Genomic DNA, 23,002 nt, shown 5'->3' with positions numbered 1-23,002 from the left:
CTATTTGCATTGTTCTTGAATGTAATAAACTGTGTCATTACTGTGTCCAGTGTCATTGAGTTCTACAGATCAATGAGCAAAATAAATAGTAATGGGTCTGGAATTTATTGCGGTTGTAGTCATGCCATTTCAACCAAGAAGTTCCTCTTAAATGCTTGGGAGGCCTAAAAGACTTGATCCAGCTCTCTACAATTCCTCCAACTGCTGATACCAGTTTTGCCTGAGATGAGAGCAATTGCCGTCAGCCTGGACAGTTATCCAGTGGTGAAAGTACTTCTAGAATTCAGTGCTGATTATTTGAGGACCACTGCTGGATGCTTTGAAAATCCAGATCTGCTATATGATATGACCGCACATTCTGTTAGCTCCTTTGAGGATTACTAGAAATAGTGGATGTCCTACTGTGCATGGGTACATCTGCCAAGTAACATTGCATGCATGCACGTTGTGCAAATGATATTTGAGAATAACGGGCTTAATCCTGTGCAGCACCATTTGCACAATTTTCGCATTTGCTTGACTTGCATCATTGCATGCATGGGCTGATGTACCCTTTTGCAGTATGTCAGCCAATGTTAGAATTCATCAGGGAGAAATCCATTAGATGCTTCAGTAGCAGGTGTTTGTAGATTCCATACCTATTGCATTTATGCATGGATATTTATTATTTATTTACCATAGTTGGTGGCATTTGGGGAAAGCATTGCCTTGTAGAGATGCAGCAGACAGAAATTCATCAGGTGCATCTCTAGCAAGTGACAGCATTAGTTGCACCTATTGAATTAGATGCCTCCCTCTCCACCCAAATGTCTAGATGAAAGACCAAGGCAATCAGAGGCATATCTAGGGAAAATAGCGCCTAGGGCAAGCACTGAAATTGCGCCCCCTGTCCAAACATCTGACACCCATCTTTCAAATAACTTTACCATAATATCAGCAGAAAAATACAAGTCAAGCTAGTTAATCTTTTAATATTTCAAAAACTATTTAGCAGTGGACATAGCCAGACTAAGAAAATGCTGGAAAACTACAAATTTCAGTATTCTGGGGCTCATGAAATACCCAAATATTATGCGGAGGTGTACTTGAAAAAACTAAATAGAAGTGCCTCTCTAATTCTCTGCTATGCATTGTAGCATCACGATTACATAAGTTTTAAAAATAAATGGAGAATTTGCCTTTTGCCAGATACTCTGAAAATAATTAAACAATATGCAGAGTAAACTGTGTCACTGCTTGGAATATATTCAAGTATTTCAGAAAGACACTTAAAATGAGAGAAAGAGCAAGAAACTCCCAGTGGGCCTTAATACTAAGGATTTCACACTGATTCAAAGACAAACTCACCATTAATAGCCATGTTATTAAGACATCACATTTAAGTCACTTATCACAAGAAGCAAAGTAAGAGCAAATGAATACAATCTTAGCTCATAAACTTCAGCTCAGTATTCAGAAGCCCTGATTCTCTGTACATAGTGCCAATCTGAATATGCGTACAGTGACTTATATTATATTAATTTTTTTTAAAAAAAAATTACTTGTAGCCCCTTTGGGGGACTTCCTAAAGGCTGTGGGGGGTCTGCAAAGTTTTCCCTTCCTCCCACTGGCCTCTGGGGCCTCACAGGCACCATTTGAGCATGTGCGGTGGTCATTTCTAAAAATAATTTTTTTAAAAAAATGGCCGCTGAAAACAATATGGCCACCACGCTTGCTCAAATGGCCTCTGCAAGGCCTGGCATGGCCTAGGGCCTCACAGAGGCCATTTGAGCATGCCCAGTGGCCATTTTGTTTTTGGTGGCCATTTAAAAAAATTAATTTTAAGAAATGGTGCCCCCCTTTAAGTGGCTCCCGGGGCACGTGCCCTGCCTGCCCCACCATAGATATGCCCCTGAAGGCAATGTATGGCTGCATGAGCCTAATCAGTAAAGCTAGGGGTAATATATGAGATTGTACAAAGTCTTTATTGCTTACCTAGTGCAGAATTTAAGGTGAGCAGCTTGTCTTCATTACACAAAAATGCATAGTTCTAATATTCAATCTGTATGTTAACTATGTATGTATGTTAACTATGGAGTCTTTGAAAATGATGAACATATAACATTCATATACCTAAACAGCACAGTGTGTTTCTCTCTCCATTGCATAGTTTAAGATTCTTACTACTTAAATATTGAGGTCTAATTGGGATTGCATTCCAGTATCAGGCCTTCTGTGTCTTTGCTCATGTACAGTAAAAATTGTTATGCTTAATAGCACAAATAATAATTACAGAAGTACATACTATCACTATTGTAGTAACCCCATTTATAGCACTGCAGTTAGAAACAGTAGCAGAAGTAGTGTTGGCCATACTAAGGGAGTAGTACCAGAGGTACTGTCAGCTGTAGGAGGCAATGGAGGAACTAGCAAAGCTGTTCTTGCTATGTTAGATACTTCTCCAACATTCTTGCTGTCATCAATGGCACGAATTGCAAAGTAGATTATGGTGCCATTCTCTCTGGTGAAGTTTTCAGGCTTGAATTGAAGAGATTGTCTGACCCCAGCAACAGCGGGGGTCAGACCAGAAGTATTCACAGAAATAGCACTCTGAAAGGTAGCATCTCTGAATTCCAAGGGATTTTCACTCATTTTTATTTCATAACTTTCCACTGCAAGATAAAAAAACAAACGGCACATCTGCATTAAAATATAGATCAGTCATGGCAAAAGACAGACAGACAAATCATATTACTGCCCCTTTCAATGGATCTGAAACTTCATTATCTGACTCATCTCCATGTTGACTGCAAGTGCTAATCTATCATGTAATGCCTTCATGATGCAGAGGACTCTGGAGCATGTTTTAGGACACACTTTCAGCTTGCATGGGGTTCTAGCTACACATGTCGGGATAAACTATTATCCCATGCAAATGGAAGGTTCGGGTTTTTCATTGCACATTGGAGCTTAGCCTGTTTTATGTCCAGGGTAAAAAATTCCACTTCTTGCATCTTTCCACTTCTTTGCCTCTTTTTAGGCAAATTTGAAATATCCTATATGCCCCCTAACGTGAAGTATTTCACCCCTCTTAATCTCACGGTAAAGCCTGCTATCTGGGAAAGGCCCAGGGGAATGGTATAATACTAACCTAAGATGTTACACGGAGAGAATGCTTGTGTGAATAATACTGGCTTTTTTCCTTTTGAAGAAAATATGACTTTTCCTCTCCCTGATCAACCAATAGCTCCATCATGTAGACTTTCCCCTAATATTAATTGATGGTCAAAAACCCTCTGCCTGAAGCAGAATTTCATGCTTACCTTTTCCTGTATCATAATCATTCCCGGGAGCTGTCCATGACAAAAAGAATTCCTCAGCATCATCCACTAGCTCTACCTCAAGGTCAGTGATTTTAACAGGTGGAAAAACATCCTTGGGACTTGTAGGAACTCCTGCCATTACAAAAGAACCTCCTGATGCAATTCTGTTGAAATTTCCTAGGTTTGCTGGGATCACATCATCACTAGCTTTAGGTCTTGGTGCATTCCTTTTTATTACACCTACAAAAATGGCCAGAAGAGAAAAGCAGGCCTCATTACAAAGCTTTGATGTTTCCATTATTCAGATAACCTATTTGATGTAATTCTTTTTTTATGGCGGGGGGCGGGAAACCTATGTGAAGATAATGCATATATTGTCAGCCTCCCACATTCAGTCTGCCCTTGGACTGCATATACAAAAAGTTAGATGGATACTTTAGAGTTGTCCAATTTTAGAGAGCTCTTGCCTCAATAAAGTAACACAGGAAACCAAATGTTTCATGTATTCTTAAAACTTATAAGCATGGAACAACCAACAAATAGCATCAGTAACGCTCTTCTGCATTATCTTTTCTTCAAAGCAACAATTTTAAAAGGCTAGGGAATATAACTTATCTAAAACCTATGAAAAGCTTGCAGGCAGGTCCATTAAAAATATTTTGCCAAGTATAGAAATAGGTTCTGGATAAATGATATGTAAAAAGCTTTTCTTAGTTTTCTTCTCATGGTCAATTTAATACATTAAAATTACCACTCTACACGACAGCATTTGCTCCATGTGGATTAACTAAGATCCCATCCATTCATGCTCCAAGTCACATGGAACTGCTTCTTCTGGTGCTATCTGTGGTATATCTGAAGATTTGGGTAGGGTCAGTCATGTCAGTCTTTCCTACCCAGCTAGTAAAATATATTATGCAATACTGTTGAGGAGTGTGTGGTGTAGTGGTTAGAGTATTGGACTAGGACCGGGGAGACCTGAGTTCAAATCCCGATTCAGCCAAAACTCACTGGGTGACTCTGGGCCAGTCACTTATCTTTCAGCTTAATTTACCTCACAGGTTTGTTGTGAGGATAAACAAACCATGGTCACTACTCTGGGCTCCTTGGAGGAAGACCGGGATATAAATGTAAAACATTAAAATTAATTTTATTTATTTTTTAACATGCATAGTTCGTGACTTCCATACGCCTGCCCCATTCACATGTAACATGGAACCGAGGGTCCAGTGGATTCACCCCACCCCCCGTGTGTGCTTACCTGTCAGCCTTTGGACAAAATGGGCAGGAACCAAACTGAAGTCAGGGAAACTGCAGAGAGGAGGGAGAACTGGCTGTACAGGCTTAATTCTGACATGGACAGCCCCACAGCCGGAGAGAGAGAGAGAGGAGTTTCCTCCACATCTAACTCTGGTTACAGCCAATGCAGCCTGCAATCCAGCATCTGAATGTAACGCAGGTAGCTACAAACCTTAGGTAGGGGTTGTGAAACTCACTACAGCTTGAGGTTTCAGTTTGGGAAGGGAAACCTCAGATGGCTTTTCTGATGGGACCCTGGTTTCACAAATTCAGATGTACAGGAAAGTCATCCTCAGGCTCCTTTTAACTCCAGTTTCCCATTCCATGTGAATGGGGCCATAAGGTAACTATGGAAAAATTAAGGCAGATTGATCTGGCTGGGCAGATAATGGATACCCCTTAAGATTCATTCATTCATTCATTCGATTTCTATACCGCCCTTCCAAAAATGGCTCATGGTGGTTTACACAGAGAAATAAAAAAATAAATAAGATGGATCTCTGTCCCCAAAGGGCTCACAATCTAAAAGAAGAAGAAGAAGACTTTCACCAGAGTAATATCTTAAAATGTTTGAAAGAATTAGCAAGTTTTTCATTGGTTCCAAACACCACCAGTTAATGCAACAATATAATCCCAACCATATTTACTTAGAACTGAGAGCCATTGAGCTCAATCGGCCTTACTCCTTAGTAAGCATGTTTAGGATCATAATCTAAGTGAGCACAGAGTTGGTTTTAATAATGTAGGAGAGAAGGTAAGGATGTGTGAGTAATCAATACTCAGATAGGTCATTTGTAATCAGTCTTCTGATCAAGCCAAGATCAACACAAAGGTAATGATTGACAGGGAACTCCCAGGGAGAAGCTTGTGCCTCTACAGTGAGACACATTTCACACATTGACACCACTTGAGCTCATGTGCCCCTATTCTCCTGAATTTTTCCTAGAAAGAAAGACTAGTCCATAATGAACTCTTACCATTGTCTACATAACCTGCTGTATATGCAGTATGGCTCTGTCTGCGGACACGTCTGACAGTTTTGTCTTTCCCCTGGACGTTCACTTTTATGTTGTATCTACCATTTCCTTTGAAAGATGTGAAATACCTTGAGTAGATGCCATCATTCTTGAGAATATCAGCACCTTGGCAAAAAAATAACAAGAACTGACATATAAAAGCAACCATCTTCCTGCTTATGATTTATAAAATCATACATAGCATATTTAGGAGATGTTCTCATTACAGTCTTGGCTGCTTTCTTTGTGGAAACTGATTAATGCCTCATCCGTAACCTACTAAAATTAAAATGGCACCACCATTTCAGCTGTGGTGGTGCTGAGGAGTGCCTGCATGGCAACAAGGAATGGGGGTCCAGTGGCAGGTATCCATGGTGGTGGCTCCTCTGAAGCTGTTGGTGCGCGAGTGTTTCCCTCAGGCTGTTGCCCAAATGCTTACTGTCCCTGCACATGCTTAACCTAGGATTTTTGGTACAAGAGCTGAGCCCACAGCACTTTCCCTCCACTAAAATCCATTTGTGACTTCCTCTCTCCCAACCATCAACTTTCTTTCCAACAGCCCAACCCAAAGTAAAGATGTCTTTTAAAAACAACTTTTCAAAATATCAAAAAAGAATCCAAATTCTCTATATTAATGTTTTAAATTTATATGAGTAATAAAACTATGTGATTGAAAACTATCCAGACTATATTAGATATAATTAATCAAGATCAATCAATACACCACAACAAAGTTCATTAAAAATTATCAATAGGATCTCATAAGAGTAGTCTCTATATTTCCATCTAAAAAGCTTAAATGTAATTATTCATTCCCAGAATATCATACTGTCAATGAACAGCTGAAGGGAGAAGCAGTGACAGTTTACTTCCCATGATGGGACTGGAGACTACTAGTAGAAGTGAGATTTTCTCTAATAATTGCCACTGAAGAAGACTCAGTTCAGCTGAAACGTGTTTGGCAAAACTGTACAGCAGACCCAGTGTTGGCAAAACTACAAGAGTTTATATTTCAATCAAAATGTGACACTGCAACCACATGAGAATATTTGTTTATACTTCTCCCATCTGTTGACAATATGATATACTGGGAATGAATAATTGGATTTAATCTTTTTAGTTGACTATACAGAGACTACTTTTATGAGATCCTATTGATCATTTTTTAATAAACTTTGTTGTGAATATATTTTATTGAGCCTAATTATATCAAATACAGTTTCAATAGTTTTCAATCACATAGGTGTATTACTAATGTTACATTAAAACATTAATATAAAGTATTTGTACTCTTTTTTTATATTTTGATATATTGTTGAATCCAAATAAGGTTTTGTGGTGGTTTGTTTTTTTAAAAAACTAACTTAATAGCACAGTAGAAGAAGGCCCCTTTTCATTTTCTTTACCCTCCATCTTGAACTGATGTAGTTTTATCAGTTAAGGGAGTAGGTGGAGGACTGAACCAACCTTGGCCAAACCTCTCTCGCCCTCCTATTTTAATCAGCAAGCAACCCTCCCTCACACCCAAGAGTGAACCACTTCATCTAGCACCAACAGAATCTGCCTCTGCCCAAAGGTGCTGCAGTTTTGCAAAGTTAGCTTTCTCTTTGTTGCGAAGCCATTTCATTGTCAATAAGTATTTTCAGAGTCCGACAATGATGAAAACAGCAACAGTTCCACAATATGGGGAATGGAGAACTCTGTCTTGCCATCATGGAAAGCACATTGTGAATAATCATCCCCACTCTTACATACCCTGGGCTATAGGTCAGATCCCTATGAATGAATGGGTCGGTGTCCCATTTTAGTGCAAGGCCCTAGGGTCTGATTATATTTTTCCTGAAATTATCAAAGCAAATGCTAAATAGTAGATTCCTTTGTTGGCTGCCTTGTTTACTCATATCGATGTCACAGGATGCTTCCCGAAAGAATGGGAGACCGCTATCACCGTGCCCATCTTTAAGAAGGGAGAGAGGAATATTCCCTCTAATTATAGACCTATCTCGCTTTTAAGCAAGCTGTATGCTAAACATCTCTTAGTTAAATTGCAAGCCTGGTTAGACGAGCATGCCATCTTAGGGGAAGAGCAAGCTGGATTTAGAGCTGGGCGCTCTACCCTCGATCAGTTATTCATTCTCCGGCACCTAATTGAAAAATATGGAAGCAAGTCTGGGTCATCTTTGGATCATGGAAAGCAAAGGAGTATGATCTGAACAGCCTCTGCTGCTGGAGCTTGGGTGTGTGTGTTTTATATACTGTATCTTTGATCTGCTTTTAATGCACATAGTCTTTGTTTAGATTGGGTGCACACACCCTGTTATCTGTTTTCTTGGGGAAAGGGAGGTTACATGGACGTTTTTCCTTTCTGATCTAACAGGCCAATCCTAGGCAAAGCCTAGGGATGGGCCCGGTCTGGTCCGGAGGCCATTGAAATAGCCTCCGGACCGGTCCGGACCTGGGCGGTCCGGTTCAGGTGGGGGGTACCTTTAAGAGCGGCAGGAGGGTTTACTTACCCCTCCCGCCGCTTTCCCACTCTTTCGCCGTAATCCTAAGTGTAATTGGGGTGGCAGGATACCTCCCTGCCGCCCCTTCCCCGACATTGCTGGGAAAACTCCCAGCAGTCCTTTGCGCGCGCACGTCACAGAGACCTCGCCGAGCGGGGGGATTATGCTGCGGTGAGGGCTAAGCAGTGGAGGGAGGGAGGAGGGCTGCCTTGGCTTGCCTCGCAGTGACACACGGGCAGCATGTGGGACCACATGAGCTGCGTGGCCCCAAAGGCAGGCTGGTGTGATTGGCGCATGCAGGGGAGTTGGGAGGGGGCACAGAAGTGTGCGCTGCGAGAGAGAATGGGGGAACACCTGCTACACTCTGGTGTGCAAGCACAGCGGCGGCAGCTCTTGGACCCAGGAGACCTTCCAAGCGCGGTCTGGTGCACCATTGCCTCGCCCACCCTGAACAGTGCCTCGTCTCCCCAGTGAGGAAGATGAGGCATCCACCACTACAATGCCCAGCGTCCCCCGCCATCTCAGAATTTCCCCCTTCCCTTTAACACCAGGTCCCCACCGCTCTTCTTCACATTTTCTTTCATCATTAAAAAAAAAAAAAAAAAACACCCATTCCCAGCACCTGCCACGTGACTGTTTTTAAGGAGTTTTGGAGGAGCTGCGCTGGTTTCATCAGGTCCGCCTCACAAAGTGCACAATTAAGAGCAGGATCCAGATCAAGCCAGGTGATCATGACCAAGCAGCATTGACACAAATGAGAGATGACTAAATTAATTTCAGTGGGTGGTCCTGACTAATGTGGTCTGGATCCGGCCCTGCGACTACACAACTCTGGCTAAAACTCCACCTCCATCAAGAGAGGGTTAAACTGTAGAATTCGGGTTCTACTGACAACTTGCCCAGCTCTCCTCTCCTCACCTCCTTTTTGCTTTGCTTGACATCCAGCCTGATGAAGAGTTTGGGGGAATTCAAAAGCTTGCTTGTATGTTGGTTTCGTAGTTTTTGAATTTTTCTAATGGCCCAACATCTCCTCTCCATTGAGTAATCACAAGCACCCCCACCCCGCACATACTGAGACATACTGGAGACATATTTGTTCACCCAGGCTTTTAGATTCAGGGGTTCTCAACCTTATAATGGCCAAAAGCCATTGTGGTTGGGGGTTATGGGAGTTTAAGTCCACCAACATCTGGGGACCCAAGGTTGAGAACCCCTAATATTCCATGTTTGCAAAAGATTCCAAATTTAATTATTTTAATGCTTATATTATTTTAATTGTAAACTGCCCAGAGATACAAGTTTTGGGCAGTATAGAAGTCTGTTTGATAGATAGATAGATAGATAGATAGATAGATAGATAGATAGATAGATAGATAGATAGAAAAACTTAAAACTTGAAACCCCTTTACTAACTGCTGGTCTGGGAAACTGCACATGAAGAATGTAGCGGTCCTTGAAACTCTGCACGAGGAATTTAGCGGTCCTTGACTCCAAAAAGGTTGAGAAACACTGTCCTAAGTGATGGTGAACTGTGTTAGGGTTATTGGCCAGCATGATTCATAATGTAATGCTGACACTGTCCATCCCTTAGCTGCCCAAACTCTTTCAAAGGCAGGAATGCAGAAGATGTGTAGCACCATGACAAGTATGACCGACCCAGTAACGATCATTTGCCATACCATTGCTGTAGTTGTGAGGGTGCAGCTTGCTGAGTGTGGGCCATAACTTAATCAGAATGCATGCTCTGCATCCAGAAGGGCCAATCTCTAACATCCCCACTAAAGAAAAATCTCAGGTGATCCGTTTGGGAAAGAGCTCTGCCAGAGATCCCAGAGAACTGCCGCCAGTTTATGTGTTCACATAACACACTTTGTGTTCTTAAACTTTAAAAACTGCCCAGGGGCAAATGGTAAAATGTGTAATACCATAAGCACCTGAAAATGACATACCTGCACCATTGTCCAGGAGTTCCATCTCTACCGCTGTTCCAGACTCTGGTTCAATTGTGGCTGTAACACTTGCACCAATAACAGGCAAAAATCCTTGACTGACTTCTGCATAAACTATAATTGGATTAGGATAGTTATTGGTATCTCTATTCATATACACCTTCACAGTCACTGGAGGCTCAGTTAAAGATGGTGCTCGAGTGGTGACAGTCAGTGATATGACTTGATCTCCGTTGTTTGTATTCTGGATTGAGTAATGCCAGTCTCCCGCCTGCAAAACAAGTTTCGAAGAATATTAAATATCTAAAACCTAATTGTTGTCCCTTTTTGGTTATTACATTTGAAATGTAGGGGCTATTTTAAAGACACAAAGAGCAGTGTGCAGCAGAGTCTTGCTGGCCCTGCATGATAGTTGGGATGTGTGAAACTACTCTAAGTCAAGTCAGTTTGCCAACAAATTAGACCGGCGCTAGGGCTTACCCTTGAACCAAACCCTCCCCTTCCCCCTCCCCGAGCGAGCGCGGACTTCTAAACTTAAAAAAAATGTCTTCAGGGGTGGGCTGGTTTGGCCCATTTTTGGGCCTTCAGCCCTCTTGGTCATTACAGCAGCCATTTTGGAGGCCGCCACGCATGTACCCTAGCCATTTGCGTGGCCTGGGTCATGAGCCGGCCATGCAAATGGCCAGGGCACATGCGCAGTGGTCTCCACATGCGCAGTGGTCTCCAGTGGGCTGCCGCATAAAATATTATGCTAGAATATACAACAACTACAACTACAACAATTTATATACCGCTTTTCAACAAAAGTTTGCAAATCGGTTTACATAGAGAAATAATAAATAAATGATAGATCCATGTCCCCAAAGGGCTCGCAGTCTAAAAAGAAACATAAGACAGACACCAGCAACAGTCACTGGAGGTACTGTGCTGGGGGTGAATAGGGCCAGTTACTCTCCCCCTGCTAAATAAAGAGAATCACCACATTAAAAAGGTGCCTCTTTGCCCAGTTAGCAGAGGTATATGATATAAAAACAGATCTGATTAAAAGATTTAAAAACAAGCAAAATAGAACCATAAATAAGTACAAAGCAGCAGCAGAAGAAACAATCATAAAGGCCTGGGTAAAAAGCCAGGATTTCACATGGTTTCTAAAAACTGTGATGGAGACTGAGGATGACCACCAGGAGAACATTCAAGAGTCTCTTCATTCACTGAAGTGAATATCTGAATTAGAAGAACTTGGTTTACCTCTTCTTCCTGCTCTTGGCTAACCCATATCAGTTGTTTGCAAGATGGACTATTCCTTTAGCTTTTTAACATTGCCATACACCTTGCTTTTGGTAGGAGCTGCCACCCTTTATAGGTGTGGGCAATCATAGCCTGAAGGCTGAAAGGCTGCCCACCCTCTGACCTGCTCTCAGAGGATCTCTCTCTCTCTCTCTCTCTCTCTCTCTCTGTATAGCAGTGGGCCTAATATCTGTGATTGGCTTTCTCTTTAGGGAACTATGGTGGGACTATGATCGGGTGCCTCAAGTCTATGTTGATACTCATCCATCCTGGGTTGCCAAGCACTATGTAAAATGATTCTATTTGATTCTGTCTTACAAAAGATAACAGCAGATCCTTATTAGCAGCAGAACACTCAGGTGACCGAATAAATCTTACAGGCCTTGATCTGGCCATCTTAGTATCTGCTTTGCACAGTGAAATTCCATCCATCCAGTCTCAAATTCAAATGCCACTGACTAATGGACATTAAAGCTGATTTTTCCCTCTCATTCTGAAGTATATATAAGGTGGTTTTTTTTTAAATGAGCAGAGTTCCAACAGGTAAACTTGTAACAGATATATTCCTCCCCACCACCTTTTTCAGGGAGCTGCAGTGATGGTTAAAGCTGCACTTGTATGCACTAGGAAAATAAACCTTTTTGAGCTGCAGTAGTGAAGTGTGCCATTGATTTAATTCAGAAAAAAACTTCTCTTAGCAAGCAGAATTTTGGGAAATTCTCCTCTCGGAATTGTATGTAGGCTGTAAGCAGAGCCAGGCATGTGCTTCCCTCATCCTAATGGAACATTAACATCAGGGAGCTGGGAGGAAGAGGAAAGGTTGTGCAACTCCTAGGTGAGCTTCAGATTCAGAGCAGTTGGCTCAGATCCAGGTGGTGGCTTCAATGGCCCCTAAAGGCAGTTCCTTAGTATGTGTTGAGAATAATCTCAACACACCCAACAGTCAGAAGGGCTTGGAAGACCCTACCCGTACTGAACAGGGATGGCCCAGTAATGACACTCAATGTGTTCCTGGCCAAGCACCAGAGGAGTGTGTGTTGCCATCGTTATGCATAACCGGCCATGCATAATCGATCTCCAGGGCAATATGGCTGGCTCAGACAGCCATCAGAGAGGGCAAGCTCTTGTGAGCCCAGGGGCAGAATGAGAACTCATGAGAGCCAAGCAGTGGTGATGGGAATATAAGGGGCAGGAAAAGGAGCTGAGGAGGCAGGAAAAGGTGGTGGGCGGCTGGGCTCCCTGGCAAGGGGCCAGACAAATGAAACACCCAGCACCCAGGTGATAACTGAACCCCTTTCACTCCCTTATTGCAATGTCCACGGGAGGAAGAGCCCACGATAGGTAATATGAAATACACAGGGAGGTTTAATCAAAGTTTGGTTTTTACCTCTGCAGTTCCACGAATCTTGAGTCGAGCCATCCGGATGTTGGTATTTTCAATTACAAACTCTTTAATGTACTTTTCCCCTCTTGGATCTGTCAGGAGAATTCCTGGTGGGTATACACTTACACTCCATGTAACAACAAAGAATGTGTCATTTCCCACAGTTTTATCAATGGATACCACACCATCCAGCCATGCGCCAGCACTGATGCTTTGACCTTTACTTTCAAGCTGTTAAGAAATTTGTCAAAGTATTAGGATATGGCAGGAAAATGTTATAATTTAAAGAATATGATTTATTTCATTTCTTAAAGATAGTTCTAGTTCATTGCCTAGAGGGTACCTTAACAATGGACATCTCTGGTGTACACATACTCCTCAGACTTGGTATGCTAGTACTGCCATAAGCAGATGGATTTTATTCCATACAGATCTTCAAGAATTGTGTGCTGGTGATAAAAGTGGTATCCTACATCATCTCGTGGATAAGCACGTGAAGGACGATCTAAGCACAGCTGTCTCTAACAGATAGCAGCACTGCAGCACACAATACTGCCCATGCTCTTGACCTGCCTCCAGAAGATACCATGCTAAATCTTTTTCTGCACCAAATAAATGTGGTGTTATCACTTTAAACTTGGTTTAAACTGGGCCTTCTTTAGTTATTTTTCTTTTAATTTTATTTTCTATTTTTCTGTTTAATTTGTTTTACTAATTTTGTGAGTTGCCCAGAAACTGTAACTCACTGGAGGGATAGGGCTTAAATGTTCTCAATAAATAAAAAAATTTATAGAGGTTGTTAGCTGCCTTGGAAGCTGTAAACGGAAAGGTGGGATGCATATTGTATGTAACACACACATAAATAGAAGTGCACTGAGAAAAGAAATATAACTTAACAGTATATTTCAATGACATGTTCAGATGATGCATAAAGCTGTTTGATTTCCAGAACACTTGATAATAGTATCAGTGTTCCCTCTAACAGGAATTCCTAGATGTTGTTGACTACAACTCCCAGAATCCCCAGGCGAAGGCCACTGCAGTTCAGATTAAAAATAAGAGGTTGAAATGCAAACACACACATCTTCCTCCATAGAGGAAGAGAAGCAGATTTGTGGTCAGTGTGATATGACAGACTGAGGAAAATTACACAGGCACAGGAGTGGAGAGGTAAAACAGCATTCTATCATGCTCTTTTACCCATCCCTCCCAAATTTCTGTGGCTTCTCAAAGCTTTCTGTTTGCACCATTTGTGTTAGAATTTTTCTTCTCAGAAGCACCAGCTTAACAAGTTTGTCACTTTTTTAATTGAATCCATGGAAAAAGAGCTAGGTTATGAGGAACAGAAGTTGAAAGCAGTCAAGAACAAAGTTGGGTCCCCTCCCCCAATCTTTATAATGGGATTTTCTGTGCCCAAATGGGAAGCACAAACTGATTCAGTTTCTTCAGGAAAGGTCTATTTAGATGGTAGGTCGTCAGTATGAGGCTCTTTGATAGGTTTGTTAAAGAAAATGTTTTGAATTTCTACAAATTTAGAAAATAGATGGGATTGTAACATCACCTTTCTTTAATTGAATATACTTTCTAACGGAATGTGCCCAATATTGGGATGTATAAGGAAGTTAACTCCTAAATTCCCAGACACACTACAAGAACAGCCCTGTTGGATCAGGCCCAAGGCCTATGTAGTCCAGCATCCTGTTTCACACAGTGGCCCACCAGATGTTTCTGGGAAGCTCACAGGCAAGAACTGAGGGCATGCCCTCTCTCCTGCTATTACTTCCCTGCAACTGGTATTCAGAGGCATCTTGCCTCTGAGGCTGGAGGTGGCCTATAGCCCTCAGACTTAATAGACCTATTCTCCATGAAATTATCTAAATCCCTCTTTATTTATGTATTATTTATCTATCATATTTTGTTCATCATATTTGCTTTTAAAACCATCCAGGCTGTTGGCTATCACCACATCTTAAGAACATAAGCACAGCCCTGCTGGATCAGGCCCAAGGCCCATCTAGTCCAGCATCCTGTTTCACACAGTGGCCCACCAGATACCGCTGGAAGTGTACAGGCGGGAGTTGAGGACATGCTCTCTCTTCTGCTGTTACTTCCCTGCAACTGGTACTCAGAGGCATCTTGCCTTTGAGGCTGGAGGTGGCCTATAGCCCTCCAACTAGTAGCTGTTGATAGACCTCTCCTCCATGAAGTTATCCAAACCCCTCTTAAAGCTATCCAGGTTGCTGGCTGTCACCACACTTTGTTGCATAAAATTCCATGTTGATTATGCGTTATGTGAAAAAGTACTTCCTTTTGTTGGTCCTAAATTTCTTGGCAATCAGTTTTATTGGATGACCCCTGGTTCTACTGTTATGAGAGGGGGACAAATAACTCTCTCTCTACTCTCTCCCCATCATGCATAATTTTTATAGACCTCCATCATGTCCCTGAGTGTGGTAGCCTTACTGCATGAGGAAGGTGTTCTCGACCCCTGATCATCTTGGTTGTCCTCTTCTGCACTTTCTCCAGTTCTATAATGTCCTTTCTGAAGCATTGTGATCAGAATTGTATGCAGTACTCCAAATGTGGCTGCACCATAGTTTTGTATAAGGGCATGATTCAAAGCATGGAATTGGCCTTTTTCACAGTTGCTGCACATTGAGTTGACACTCTCAATGACCTGTCCACCACGATCCCAATATCCCTGTCCTTGTCAGTCACTGATTATGTATTTATTTATTTATTTACACAGTCAGACAGGTGTTATTGACTGGTTTGTTTTATCCAGACATCGAGTCCTTCCCAAGGACCTGGGATGGCTGAAATTTATTATCAATGTTGTTGCTGTTGTTATAGATATCGTCGCAGAATATAGGCTGTTCCCAGTAAAGTTGCTTTTTGTAATTGGCTGGTGGTGATTTCTGTGGCCCCTATGGTGTTGAGGTGCTCTTCAAGGTCTTTGGGAACTGCACCCAGGGCGCCAATTACCACTGGGATTATTTTGGTCTTTTTCTGCCACAGCCTTTCCATTTCAATTTGTAGATCTTTGTATTTGGTGATTTTTTCTATTTCTTTTTCTTCTATTCTGCTATCCCTTGGTATTGCTATGTCGATTATTTTAACTTGTTTTTCTTTCTTCTCAACTACAGTTATATCTGGTGTATTGTGTGGCAGATGTTTGTCTGTTTGTAGTCGGAAGTCCCATAATATTTTTACATCTTCATTTTCTTCAACTTTTTCAACTTTATGGTCCCACCAATTTTTGGCTACAGGTAGCTTGTATTTTTTGCAGATGTTCCAGTGTATCATCCCTGCTACCTTGTCATGCCTTTGTTTGTAGTCAGTGTGTGCAATCTTTTTACAACAGCTGATTAGGTGGTCCACTGTTTCATCTGATTCTTTACAAAGGCGGCACTTGCTGTTTGTTGTTGACTTTTCAACTTTTGCTCTTATTGCATTTGTTCTTAGTGCCTGTTCTTGTGCAGCCAGACCTCTGCAAACCTCTGTTTCTTTCTTCTTCTTCTTCTTCTTCTTCTTCTTCTTCTTCTTCTTCTTCTTCTTCTTCTTCTTCATCTGATTTCTGATAGCTCAGATCCCATAAGCATATAGGAATGTGCAACCTGGCTTTGATTCAAGCTGGCTCGCATTCGAGCTGGCTTGGCTTGAAGGCTTGCCCTCAAACTAAACCAGGCGTGTTCTCGTCCAAGGGTCAATTGAGCCAAGCTCTCGCCACGTGAGTATACTTGTTAAGGGGAATCCAGCAAGGATTCCTCCTTACAAGTAAAGAGCTATATGCGGGACGGTGAGGGGAGCTGAGGGAAAAGGTACTGTCTGTTATACCTTTTTAAAATCAAGCTGCTGCACAGTGGGATGGTGGTGGAGGGGGCTCCTTCCACCCTCCAATCGGCCTCCCAAATGACTGTCCAGGCCAGCAGCAGCCCGTTTTGGCAGAGGCCTGAAATGGACCACAGTTGGCTCCGGCTGTCATTTGGCAGGCCAGTGGGAGGGTGGAAAGAGACCCTTCCACCACTGGCATCCCGCCACACAGTGGCTTGATTTTAAAAAGTAAAAGAACAGATAGTACTTCTTCCCACCCCCTACCCTCATTTACTTGTAAAGGGGAATCCTTGCTGAATTCCCCTTTACAGAGTATAGCTGTTGAGTCACTCAATCTAGGGATGTGCGAACTGGCTCAAGGTCGAGCTGCCTCACCACCAAACCAGGCTGGCTTGAGAGTTCACGCTCGAGCTGGACTGGGCCCAGTTTGGCACAACCTCATGCTGAACCCCCCACCTGGCCTGCTCGGGGCTGGTTCGAGGTTCTAAAGATTTAAAAAATTCTTACTGGTGGGTCCAGCAGCCTCCAGGGCGTACAGCCATGGGGGGTGTCTCTATAGGTTCCTGAACCAGCCCATAGAAGACCAGGGGTGGTAGGTGGAGGGGGAACCTCTGGAGGAAACCCCCCCCCCACAGCCACAGCAGCACCCCTGGAGGCCATTGGACCCACCAGTAAGAAGAAGAATTTTGGGGTTTTTCACATTTAGAATCCCGAACCAGCTTTAACTCAAGCTGAACTTTGGTTCTGGTTTGGGGGCACAAAAACAAACATGACTTGTTTGTTTTTGAGTCCAGTCCAGACTCAAACCTAACGGGTTTTGTGCACACAATTACCTCAAGCTCAACAGTGGAACCAACAGTGGAACCAGACCAGGCCAGGCTCAATTAAGTCCGAGCCACTCAGGGTAGCTTGAATCCACTCCAGATTTGAGCTGAACTGTACAAGCTTGTTTCATGCACACCCCTATAAGCATATTTATGAACCTGATTTTTTTTGCCCCGATATGCATCACTCACTGGCCACCTCATTTCTTACCCCGACTTCTAGATCTTTTATGAATAAATTAAAATACACTGATCCCAATACAGATCCTTGGGGGACCCCACTTCTTTCTTCTCTCAAAATTTTTTGGGAATTTTTATTTCAAAATAAAATCCCCCATAATTGTGATGAAGAGCTAGCCTCAGTTGCATAGCCTGTCATACCACCATATCAGAATTGGCAGTGATAATGAACAAATACAAATGCACAAACAATTGAATTGAGATAAGTGTGAAATGTTCTGAAGTTTTGTTTCAACTCTTTTGAAACTTCCTACAACAGCAACAAAATGTGGAATGTAGAATTTATTTAACTCTGGAGTTAAATAATTCAATCACTGAAGAAAAACATGACAAACTCATTGCTCATAGCATTTCACTGAGTGGTTGAAATTCCCACTGAGTTGCTGTAAAATATGAAGATAACATAGTGAAGAATAATGTACATAGAATAGTCCAAGTAATTCCCTTATTAATAATATGAAAATAAAAAGCTGCTGTCATATAAACAATCTCATATTATCTTTATTGCACACAAAATAACCCAAATGTCTGGGCCCTTAGAGTAATTGATAGGAATATTCTTTACATTGGCTATTTTTGCTAATTTTCCTTTGGTTTCACTGCTTTGTTAATAGAGTACAGAAACCTGTATTGTCAATGCAATTTCAGCATTTTAAAATAATAAACACGGGAACAGGCTAACTTTGGGTTTGAGAGGCCCTCAAAAGAGTGCCTGATGATGGGCCCCCTCCTACATAGGCTGACTCCCCTAGTTTGTGGGGGATGGGACTTACCTTGGTAGTGCCAATTAACTTTAAAAAAAAATATTTTTTTTGACATTTTGTGTATTTTACATACATCTTTTCCCATACCCCCATCCCTTCCCCCTGCCCCACCCTGGAGCCCGACCTTCCCTCCCCTAGCCAGACTTTGTGTGCTGCACTGTAGGGATGTGCATAAAACCGGTTCTCCCGGTTCGGTTCGGGTCCGGACCGGGTCCGGACCGGACCGGGGTGGTTCGGTTTTGGTTTTGCCAGACCACCCCCCGGTCCGGTTTGGTTTCGAACCGGTTCGGATCCGAACCGAACCGGTTCGGATCACAAAAAGTGGCTGGTTTTGAAGGGGACATTGTGTTCTACCTGCCACCCAAATTTCAAGTCGATTGGACCTTCCTCTGATTTTTTACAAATTTTTTTCAAAAAATAAATTTTTGCCCATAACTCACAATGTGGAGCCCTTAGGGGCAAAAAAGCTGGGGTGGGTGGTAGCCACCCATGGGTGTCCTCCACCCCAAAAATCCCAAGGCAATTGGTGGCTCCTAGTATTATTGGTGAATTTCTGAAGAAAATTTTTTTTCCCATTGGCTAGAATGGGGGTTCGGGGCTGCCCCAGACCCACCTCTGTGGGGTGGCAGCACCCCCAAAGTGGGTCCGGGGCCATGGCAAAAATGCCCTCAGTCCCTCCCAGCAATCCCCGTAGAGATAGGAGTGATGGTTCTGTTGTTTTTCTGAGGTATTCTGAGTGTAGATTCTATGATAGCTTATGAGATTTCCAATGAGACACCATGAATCCACTCTCATTTGCTATCACAGAATCCACACTCACTCAGAACACCTCAGAAAAACAACAGAACCATCACTCCTATCTCTACGGGGATTGCTGGGAGGGACTGAGGGCATTTTTGCCATGGCCCCGGACCCACTTTGGCGGTGCTGCCACCCCACAGAGGCGGGTCTGGGGCAGCCCCGAACCCCCATTCTAGCCAATGGGAAAAAAAATTTTCTTCAGAAATTCACCAATAATACTAGGAGCAACCCAACAATTGCCACCCCATCTTTTTGGCCCCTCTCTCTGGGCGCCCTAACACGTAACACCTAGTCAGTCCATCTTAATGCCTACCTACTACCACCACTCCTATCCAAGCAAGTAAGAGGAGGACACTCAGAGAGACAACACCCACTCTCTGATCTAACAAAAAGGCCACTGCTGTGCTGCCTGCCAGCACAGCAGCAGCAGCGGAGCAGCACACTAAGCACAAGAGCAGCACACACAGAGAAGAAGCAGGAGGCGGAGCAGCAGAGCAGCAGACCTGCCGCTCTGCATGATGGGTGACGTGATGCCCAAAGGAACCACCGCCTCACTCAGTGCCTGCCACTGACTAGGCCCGACAGACAGAAGCCAGCCAACCTGCTCTGCTCTGCTCTGATGCTCCCCATGGATGATGCACACACACCCTACATCTGCATCCCAATGACCAGACCAGACCAGACCAAGTGCGCAGAGTCAGCACAGGCCAGCAGCCACCAGCCCAGCAACAACAACAGCTACTACTGCTACCACCACAACCAGTGTTGCCGCTACAATAACATTCCCAGTCCAGTCACGCGCGCCACAGCCTGAGCCTAGCACACAGCCAACAGCTGCTGCCAGCCAGTGCCTGGCAAGCCCAGCCAACATGAGGAGGAGAGAGCTAACAAGTAGACGGCGCACGCACATCACCAACCCATCACGACGGCGCAACTGCAAGGGGAGAGGGCACAATTACAGGCAGGAGGAGGAGGAGGAGGAGGAGGAGGAGGAGGAGGCGGGCGAGGCAATCCTAGCACAGATTTGAAAGTTTAAAATCCACCAGGACATCTTCTAGAATCTAGACTTCTGTTTTTTCTACCACCAGCTGTAGTGTCTAGTTAGTCAGTGTGCTGTGCAGCTGAGCTGAGCTGAGCTGAGCTGCATGTGAGGAAGGGTGATTGTAGCTAGTTCTTTAGTTTCAGCAGACTGAGCATTGAGCATGGGCAGTGGCCTTGGGAAGCAACACAATTACACGACACTCACCTGCTGCTGCTGGTTCTAGAAGTTGCCTCTTCTCGTCTTCACCTCTTCGTGTGTGTGTGTGTGTGTGTGTGCAGTGAGTGCATGCCTTTTGCCTTGCTGGAAAGAAATGCTTCTCTGGTCCACCACCACATATCTGCTCAAGGACACAGAGGCCCAAGGCAGAGGTGGTGGCACCAGTGTGAGTGCATGTGTGCTGGTGGTGTTTGCCACCACAGGTGTTTTGTGTGTGTATGTGTGCGCTGCTAGCTAGGAGGGGGGAGGGAGGCAGGGAGGGAGGCTGGGAGGCAGGGGGGAGGAAAGGGGAGGGGGAGAGGGATGTAGAGGGGATTGAAGGGGGGAGGGTCCGGCTCAGAGTTGGTCAGCCACATATTTGTGCACACACGTGCTCACGTGTGTGCTTCGGTGGGAGAGACCAGACTCTCATCATCTGCCAGACCGGGGTTGGGGGCAGGTGAGGCGGTGGTGGGCTGGAAGGGAGGGAGGATGGAAGGTGGTGAAGAGGAAGGGGAGAGGATGAGAGGGGAAGGATGGAGGGAGGCATGGGGGGGAGGAAAAAAAACATGTAGACAGACACACACCACACTACACACAGAAAGCATCCACACACAGAGACAGTGCTAGGCATCCATTCACACAGACAGACAGACAGACAGACACACAACAGGAAGAGACAGACTGAGCCTGCACCACACACACACACACAGACCCAATTCCCCCCCTGCACAGTTATCAATCAATATGTTGTGTTGGCAGCCAGTTCATTGCTATTCTGATGGTTTTGGGTTTTTTGCCATCAGCCAACATCAACAGTGACCACAATCAAGATGAACATAAGATGATAATAATTCATTCGTTTCATTTCAAAAAATCACCCAATCATCTTCTCCATGTAAACCAAGCCCCCCACACATGATTTCTGGTGACATTTTCAATAAAATCAATTCATTTGGCATTCATCATTTTGTTCTCCCTTTGTCACCTTTTTTTCTTTCTTTTGCATAATTTTGAGGCTTGATTTTGACATGGGGTTTTTAAAGAAAAAATTATTTACATGTTTATTTACATACAGTATTTACATATCTACACTGCATTTTTGAACGTATACCCGCCGCTGCCGCTAAGTCTAGTACTCCGTGGGCTGTGCTACTTTGGGGGGGTGTGCCGTGCCCACGCCAGGTCCCCAAATGCTGACAGGTGGATAGATAAAGGGCCTGTGCTGGTCAGCATTGGGTTTCTTTTTAGGTGGGCGTGGGCATTGTAAACATCTGGCCAGTCGCAGCACTACAACTACTACTACAACTGCATCTCTGTGTGGGCACACTACACGCTGCGACTGGCTGGCACGGCTCAGCATCTGTCACGTCAGCTCAGCTAGAGGTGGAAGGGGGGAGGGTAGGGATAAGCACAGAGTTCGAGCCAGGCAGGTGACCAACCATGGGGCAACCCACGGTAATCACTCGCCCGTCTCAAACTGCAGCTTGGGGTAGCCCAACAGGGGGAGGTTCACCTTAAGAAAGACCAGCTGCTCCACCAGACCAGGGTCCAAGCGGGAGTGAGAGGGTGTCACCACGTCCCCAGCACGTGAAAACACCCGCTCGCTCTGGACACTGGTTGGGGGGCAGGAGAGGAGGCGCACAGCCACCACCGCCAGGTCCGGCCAGACTTGGCGGCGGCTCGCCCAGAACTGTGCGCAGTCCACGCCGTCTCCCTCCACAGGCTCCTCCAAGTACTGCGCAACGCATTGCTCAGCACTGGAGGGGGGCCTGGCAGGTCGAGCCTCCCGCATACCAGGCATGGCGCCATAGCAGAACCGCTGAAACCACTGGGCGGATCTCGAGTCGGTAGCAAATGGCTGCTGCGATGGCGCCGCCTGGGATGCCACGCTGCTGGACTGGGAAGAGGGAGGGGAAGGGGAAGCTGACGCCGGCTGGCCGCCCATGCTGCTGCTGGGTGCGGGTTGGGCCGTGAGGGCTGCCCCCGCACCACTACCAACACCCTGGTCTCTGCGGGCCCTAGCGGCCTCCTCCTCCCTAACCTTCTTGACCAGGATGCCCTTCCACCTGGGCAAGTCGTCGGCACTCACGGCATTGCCCTTGAGGGCTGGGTGACAGAGACAAGCGAGGACATACTCCTCCCTGTCTCCCAGCACATCAACGAGCCGCTTGTCAACCCCAGACCTCAGCCTCCCAGCCAGAGCACGACCCTCTGGCGTGGTCAGAGAGATATGGAGTCCACCCATCAGCTTCTCGAGACCAACAGCTGTGGGCAGCGCCTGGCTCAAGGGAGTGGTGTCGCCACACAAGCCCTTCGTGGCAAGCTGGAAGGGCTCGAGTGCCGACACCGCCTCGGACATCTGCTTCCACTCTGCGTTCGAGAAGTCGCAGACATCCAAGGACTCGTCCCTCGCCAGGGCGACAAGGGCTCTCTCCTGCTCCAACAGGCGCTGGAACAGGAGGAAGGTGGAGTTCCACCGCGTCTCCACATCCGTAGGGATGAGATGGCGAGGAAGGCCAAGGTCATCCTGCTTCTGGCGAAGCAGTCTCCTGGACTTC

General features: G+C 44.7%; 1 protein-coding gene across 1 annotated transcript in view; it reads right to left on the bottom strand.

Annotated features, from left to right (window-relative positions):
* LOC128323158 (calcium-activated chloride channel regulator 1-like) overlaps positions 1-23,002 on the bottom strand; it is a 55,385-nt gene continuing 32,383 nt past the window's right edge. The window contains exons 10-15 of the mRNA XM_053245878.1: positions 12,745-12,972; positions 10,071-10,341; positions 5,579-5,743; positions 3,303-3,542; positions 2,370-2,651; positions 1-62 (exon numbers count right to left, since the gene is read on the bottom strand). Coding sequence (XP_053101853.1) covers positions 1-62; positions 2,370-2,651; positions 3,303-3,542; positions 5,579-5,743; positions 10,071-10,341; positions 12,745-12,972 — 1,248 coding nt within the window. The remainder of the gene's footprint in view (positions 63-2,369; positions 2,652-3,302; positions 3,543-5,578; positions 5,744-10,070; positions 10,342-12,744; positions 12,973-23,002) is intronic.

Source organism: Hemicordylus capensis, chromosome 4 (genome assembly GCF_027244095.1).
Source record: "Hemicordylus capensis ecotype Gifberg chromosome 4, rHemCap1.1.pri, whole genome shotgun sequence".
Taxonomy (NCBI): Eukaryota; Metazoa; Chordata; class Lepidosauria; order Squamata; family Cordylidae; genus Hemicordylus; species Hemicordylus capensis.
The sequence above is the reverse complement of the archived record's forward strand: the minus strand, read 5'-3'. Positions and strand labels throughout refer to the sequence as shown.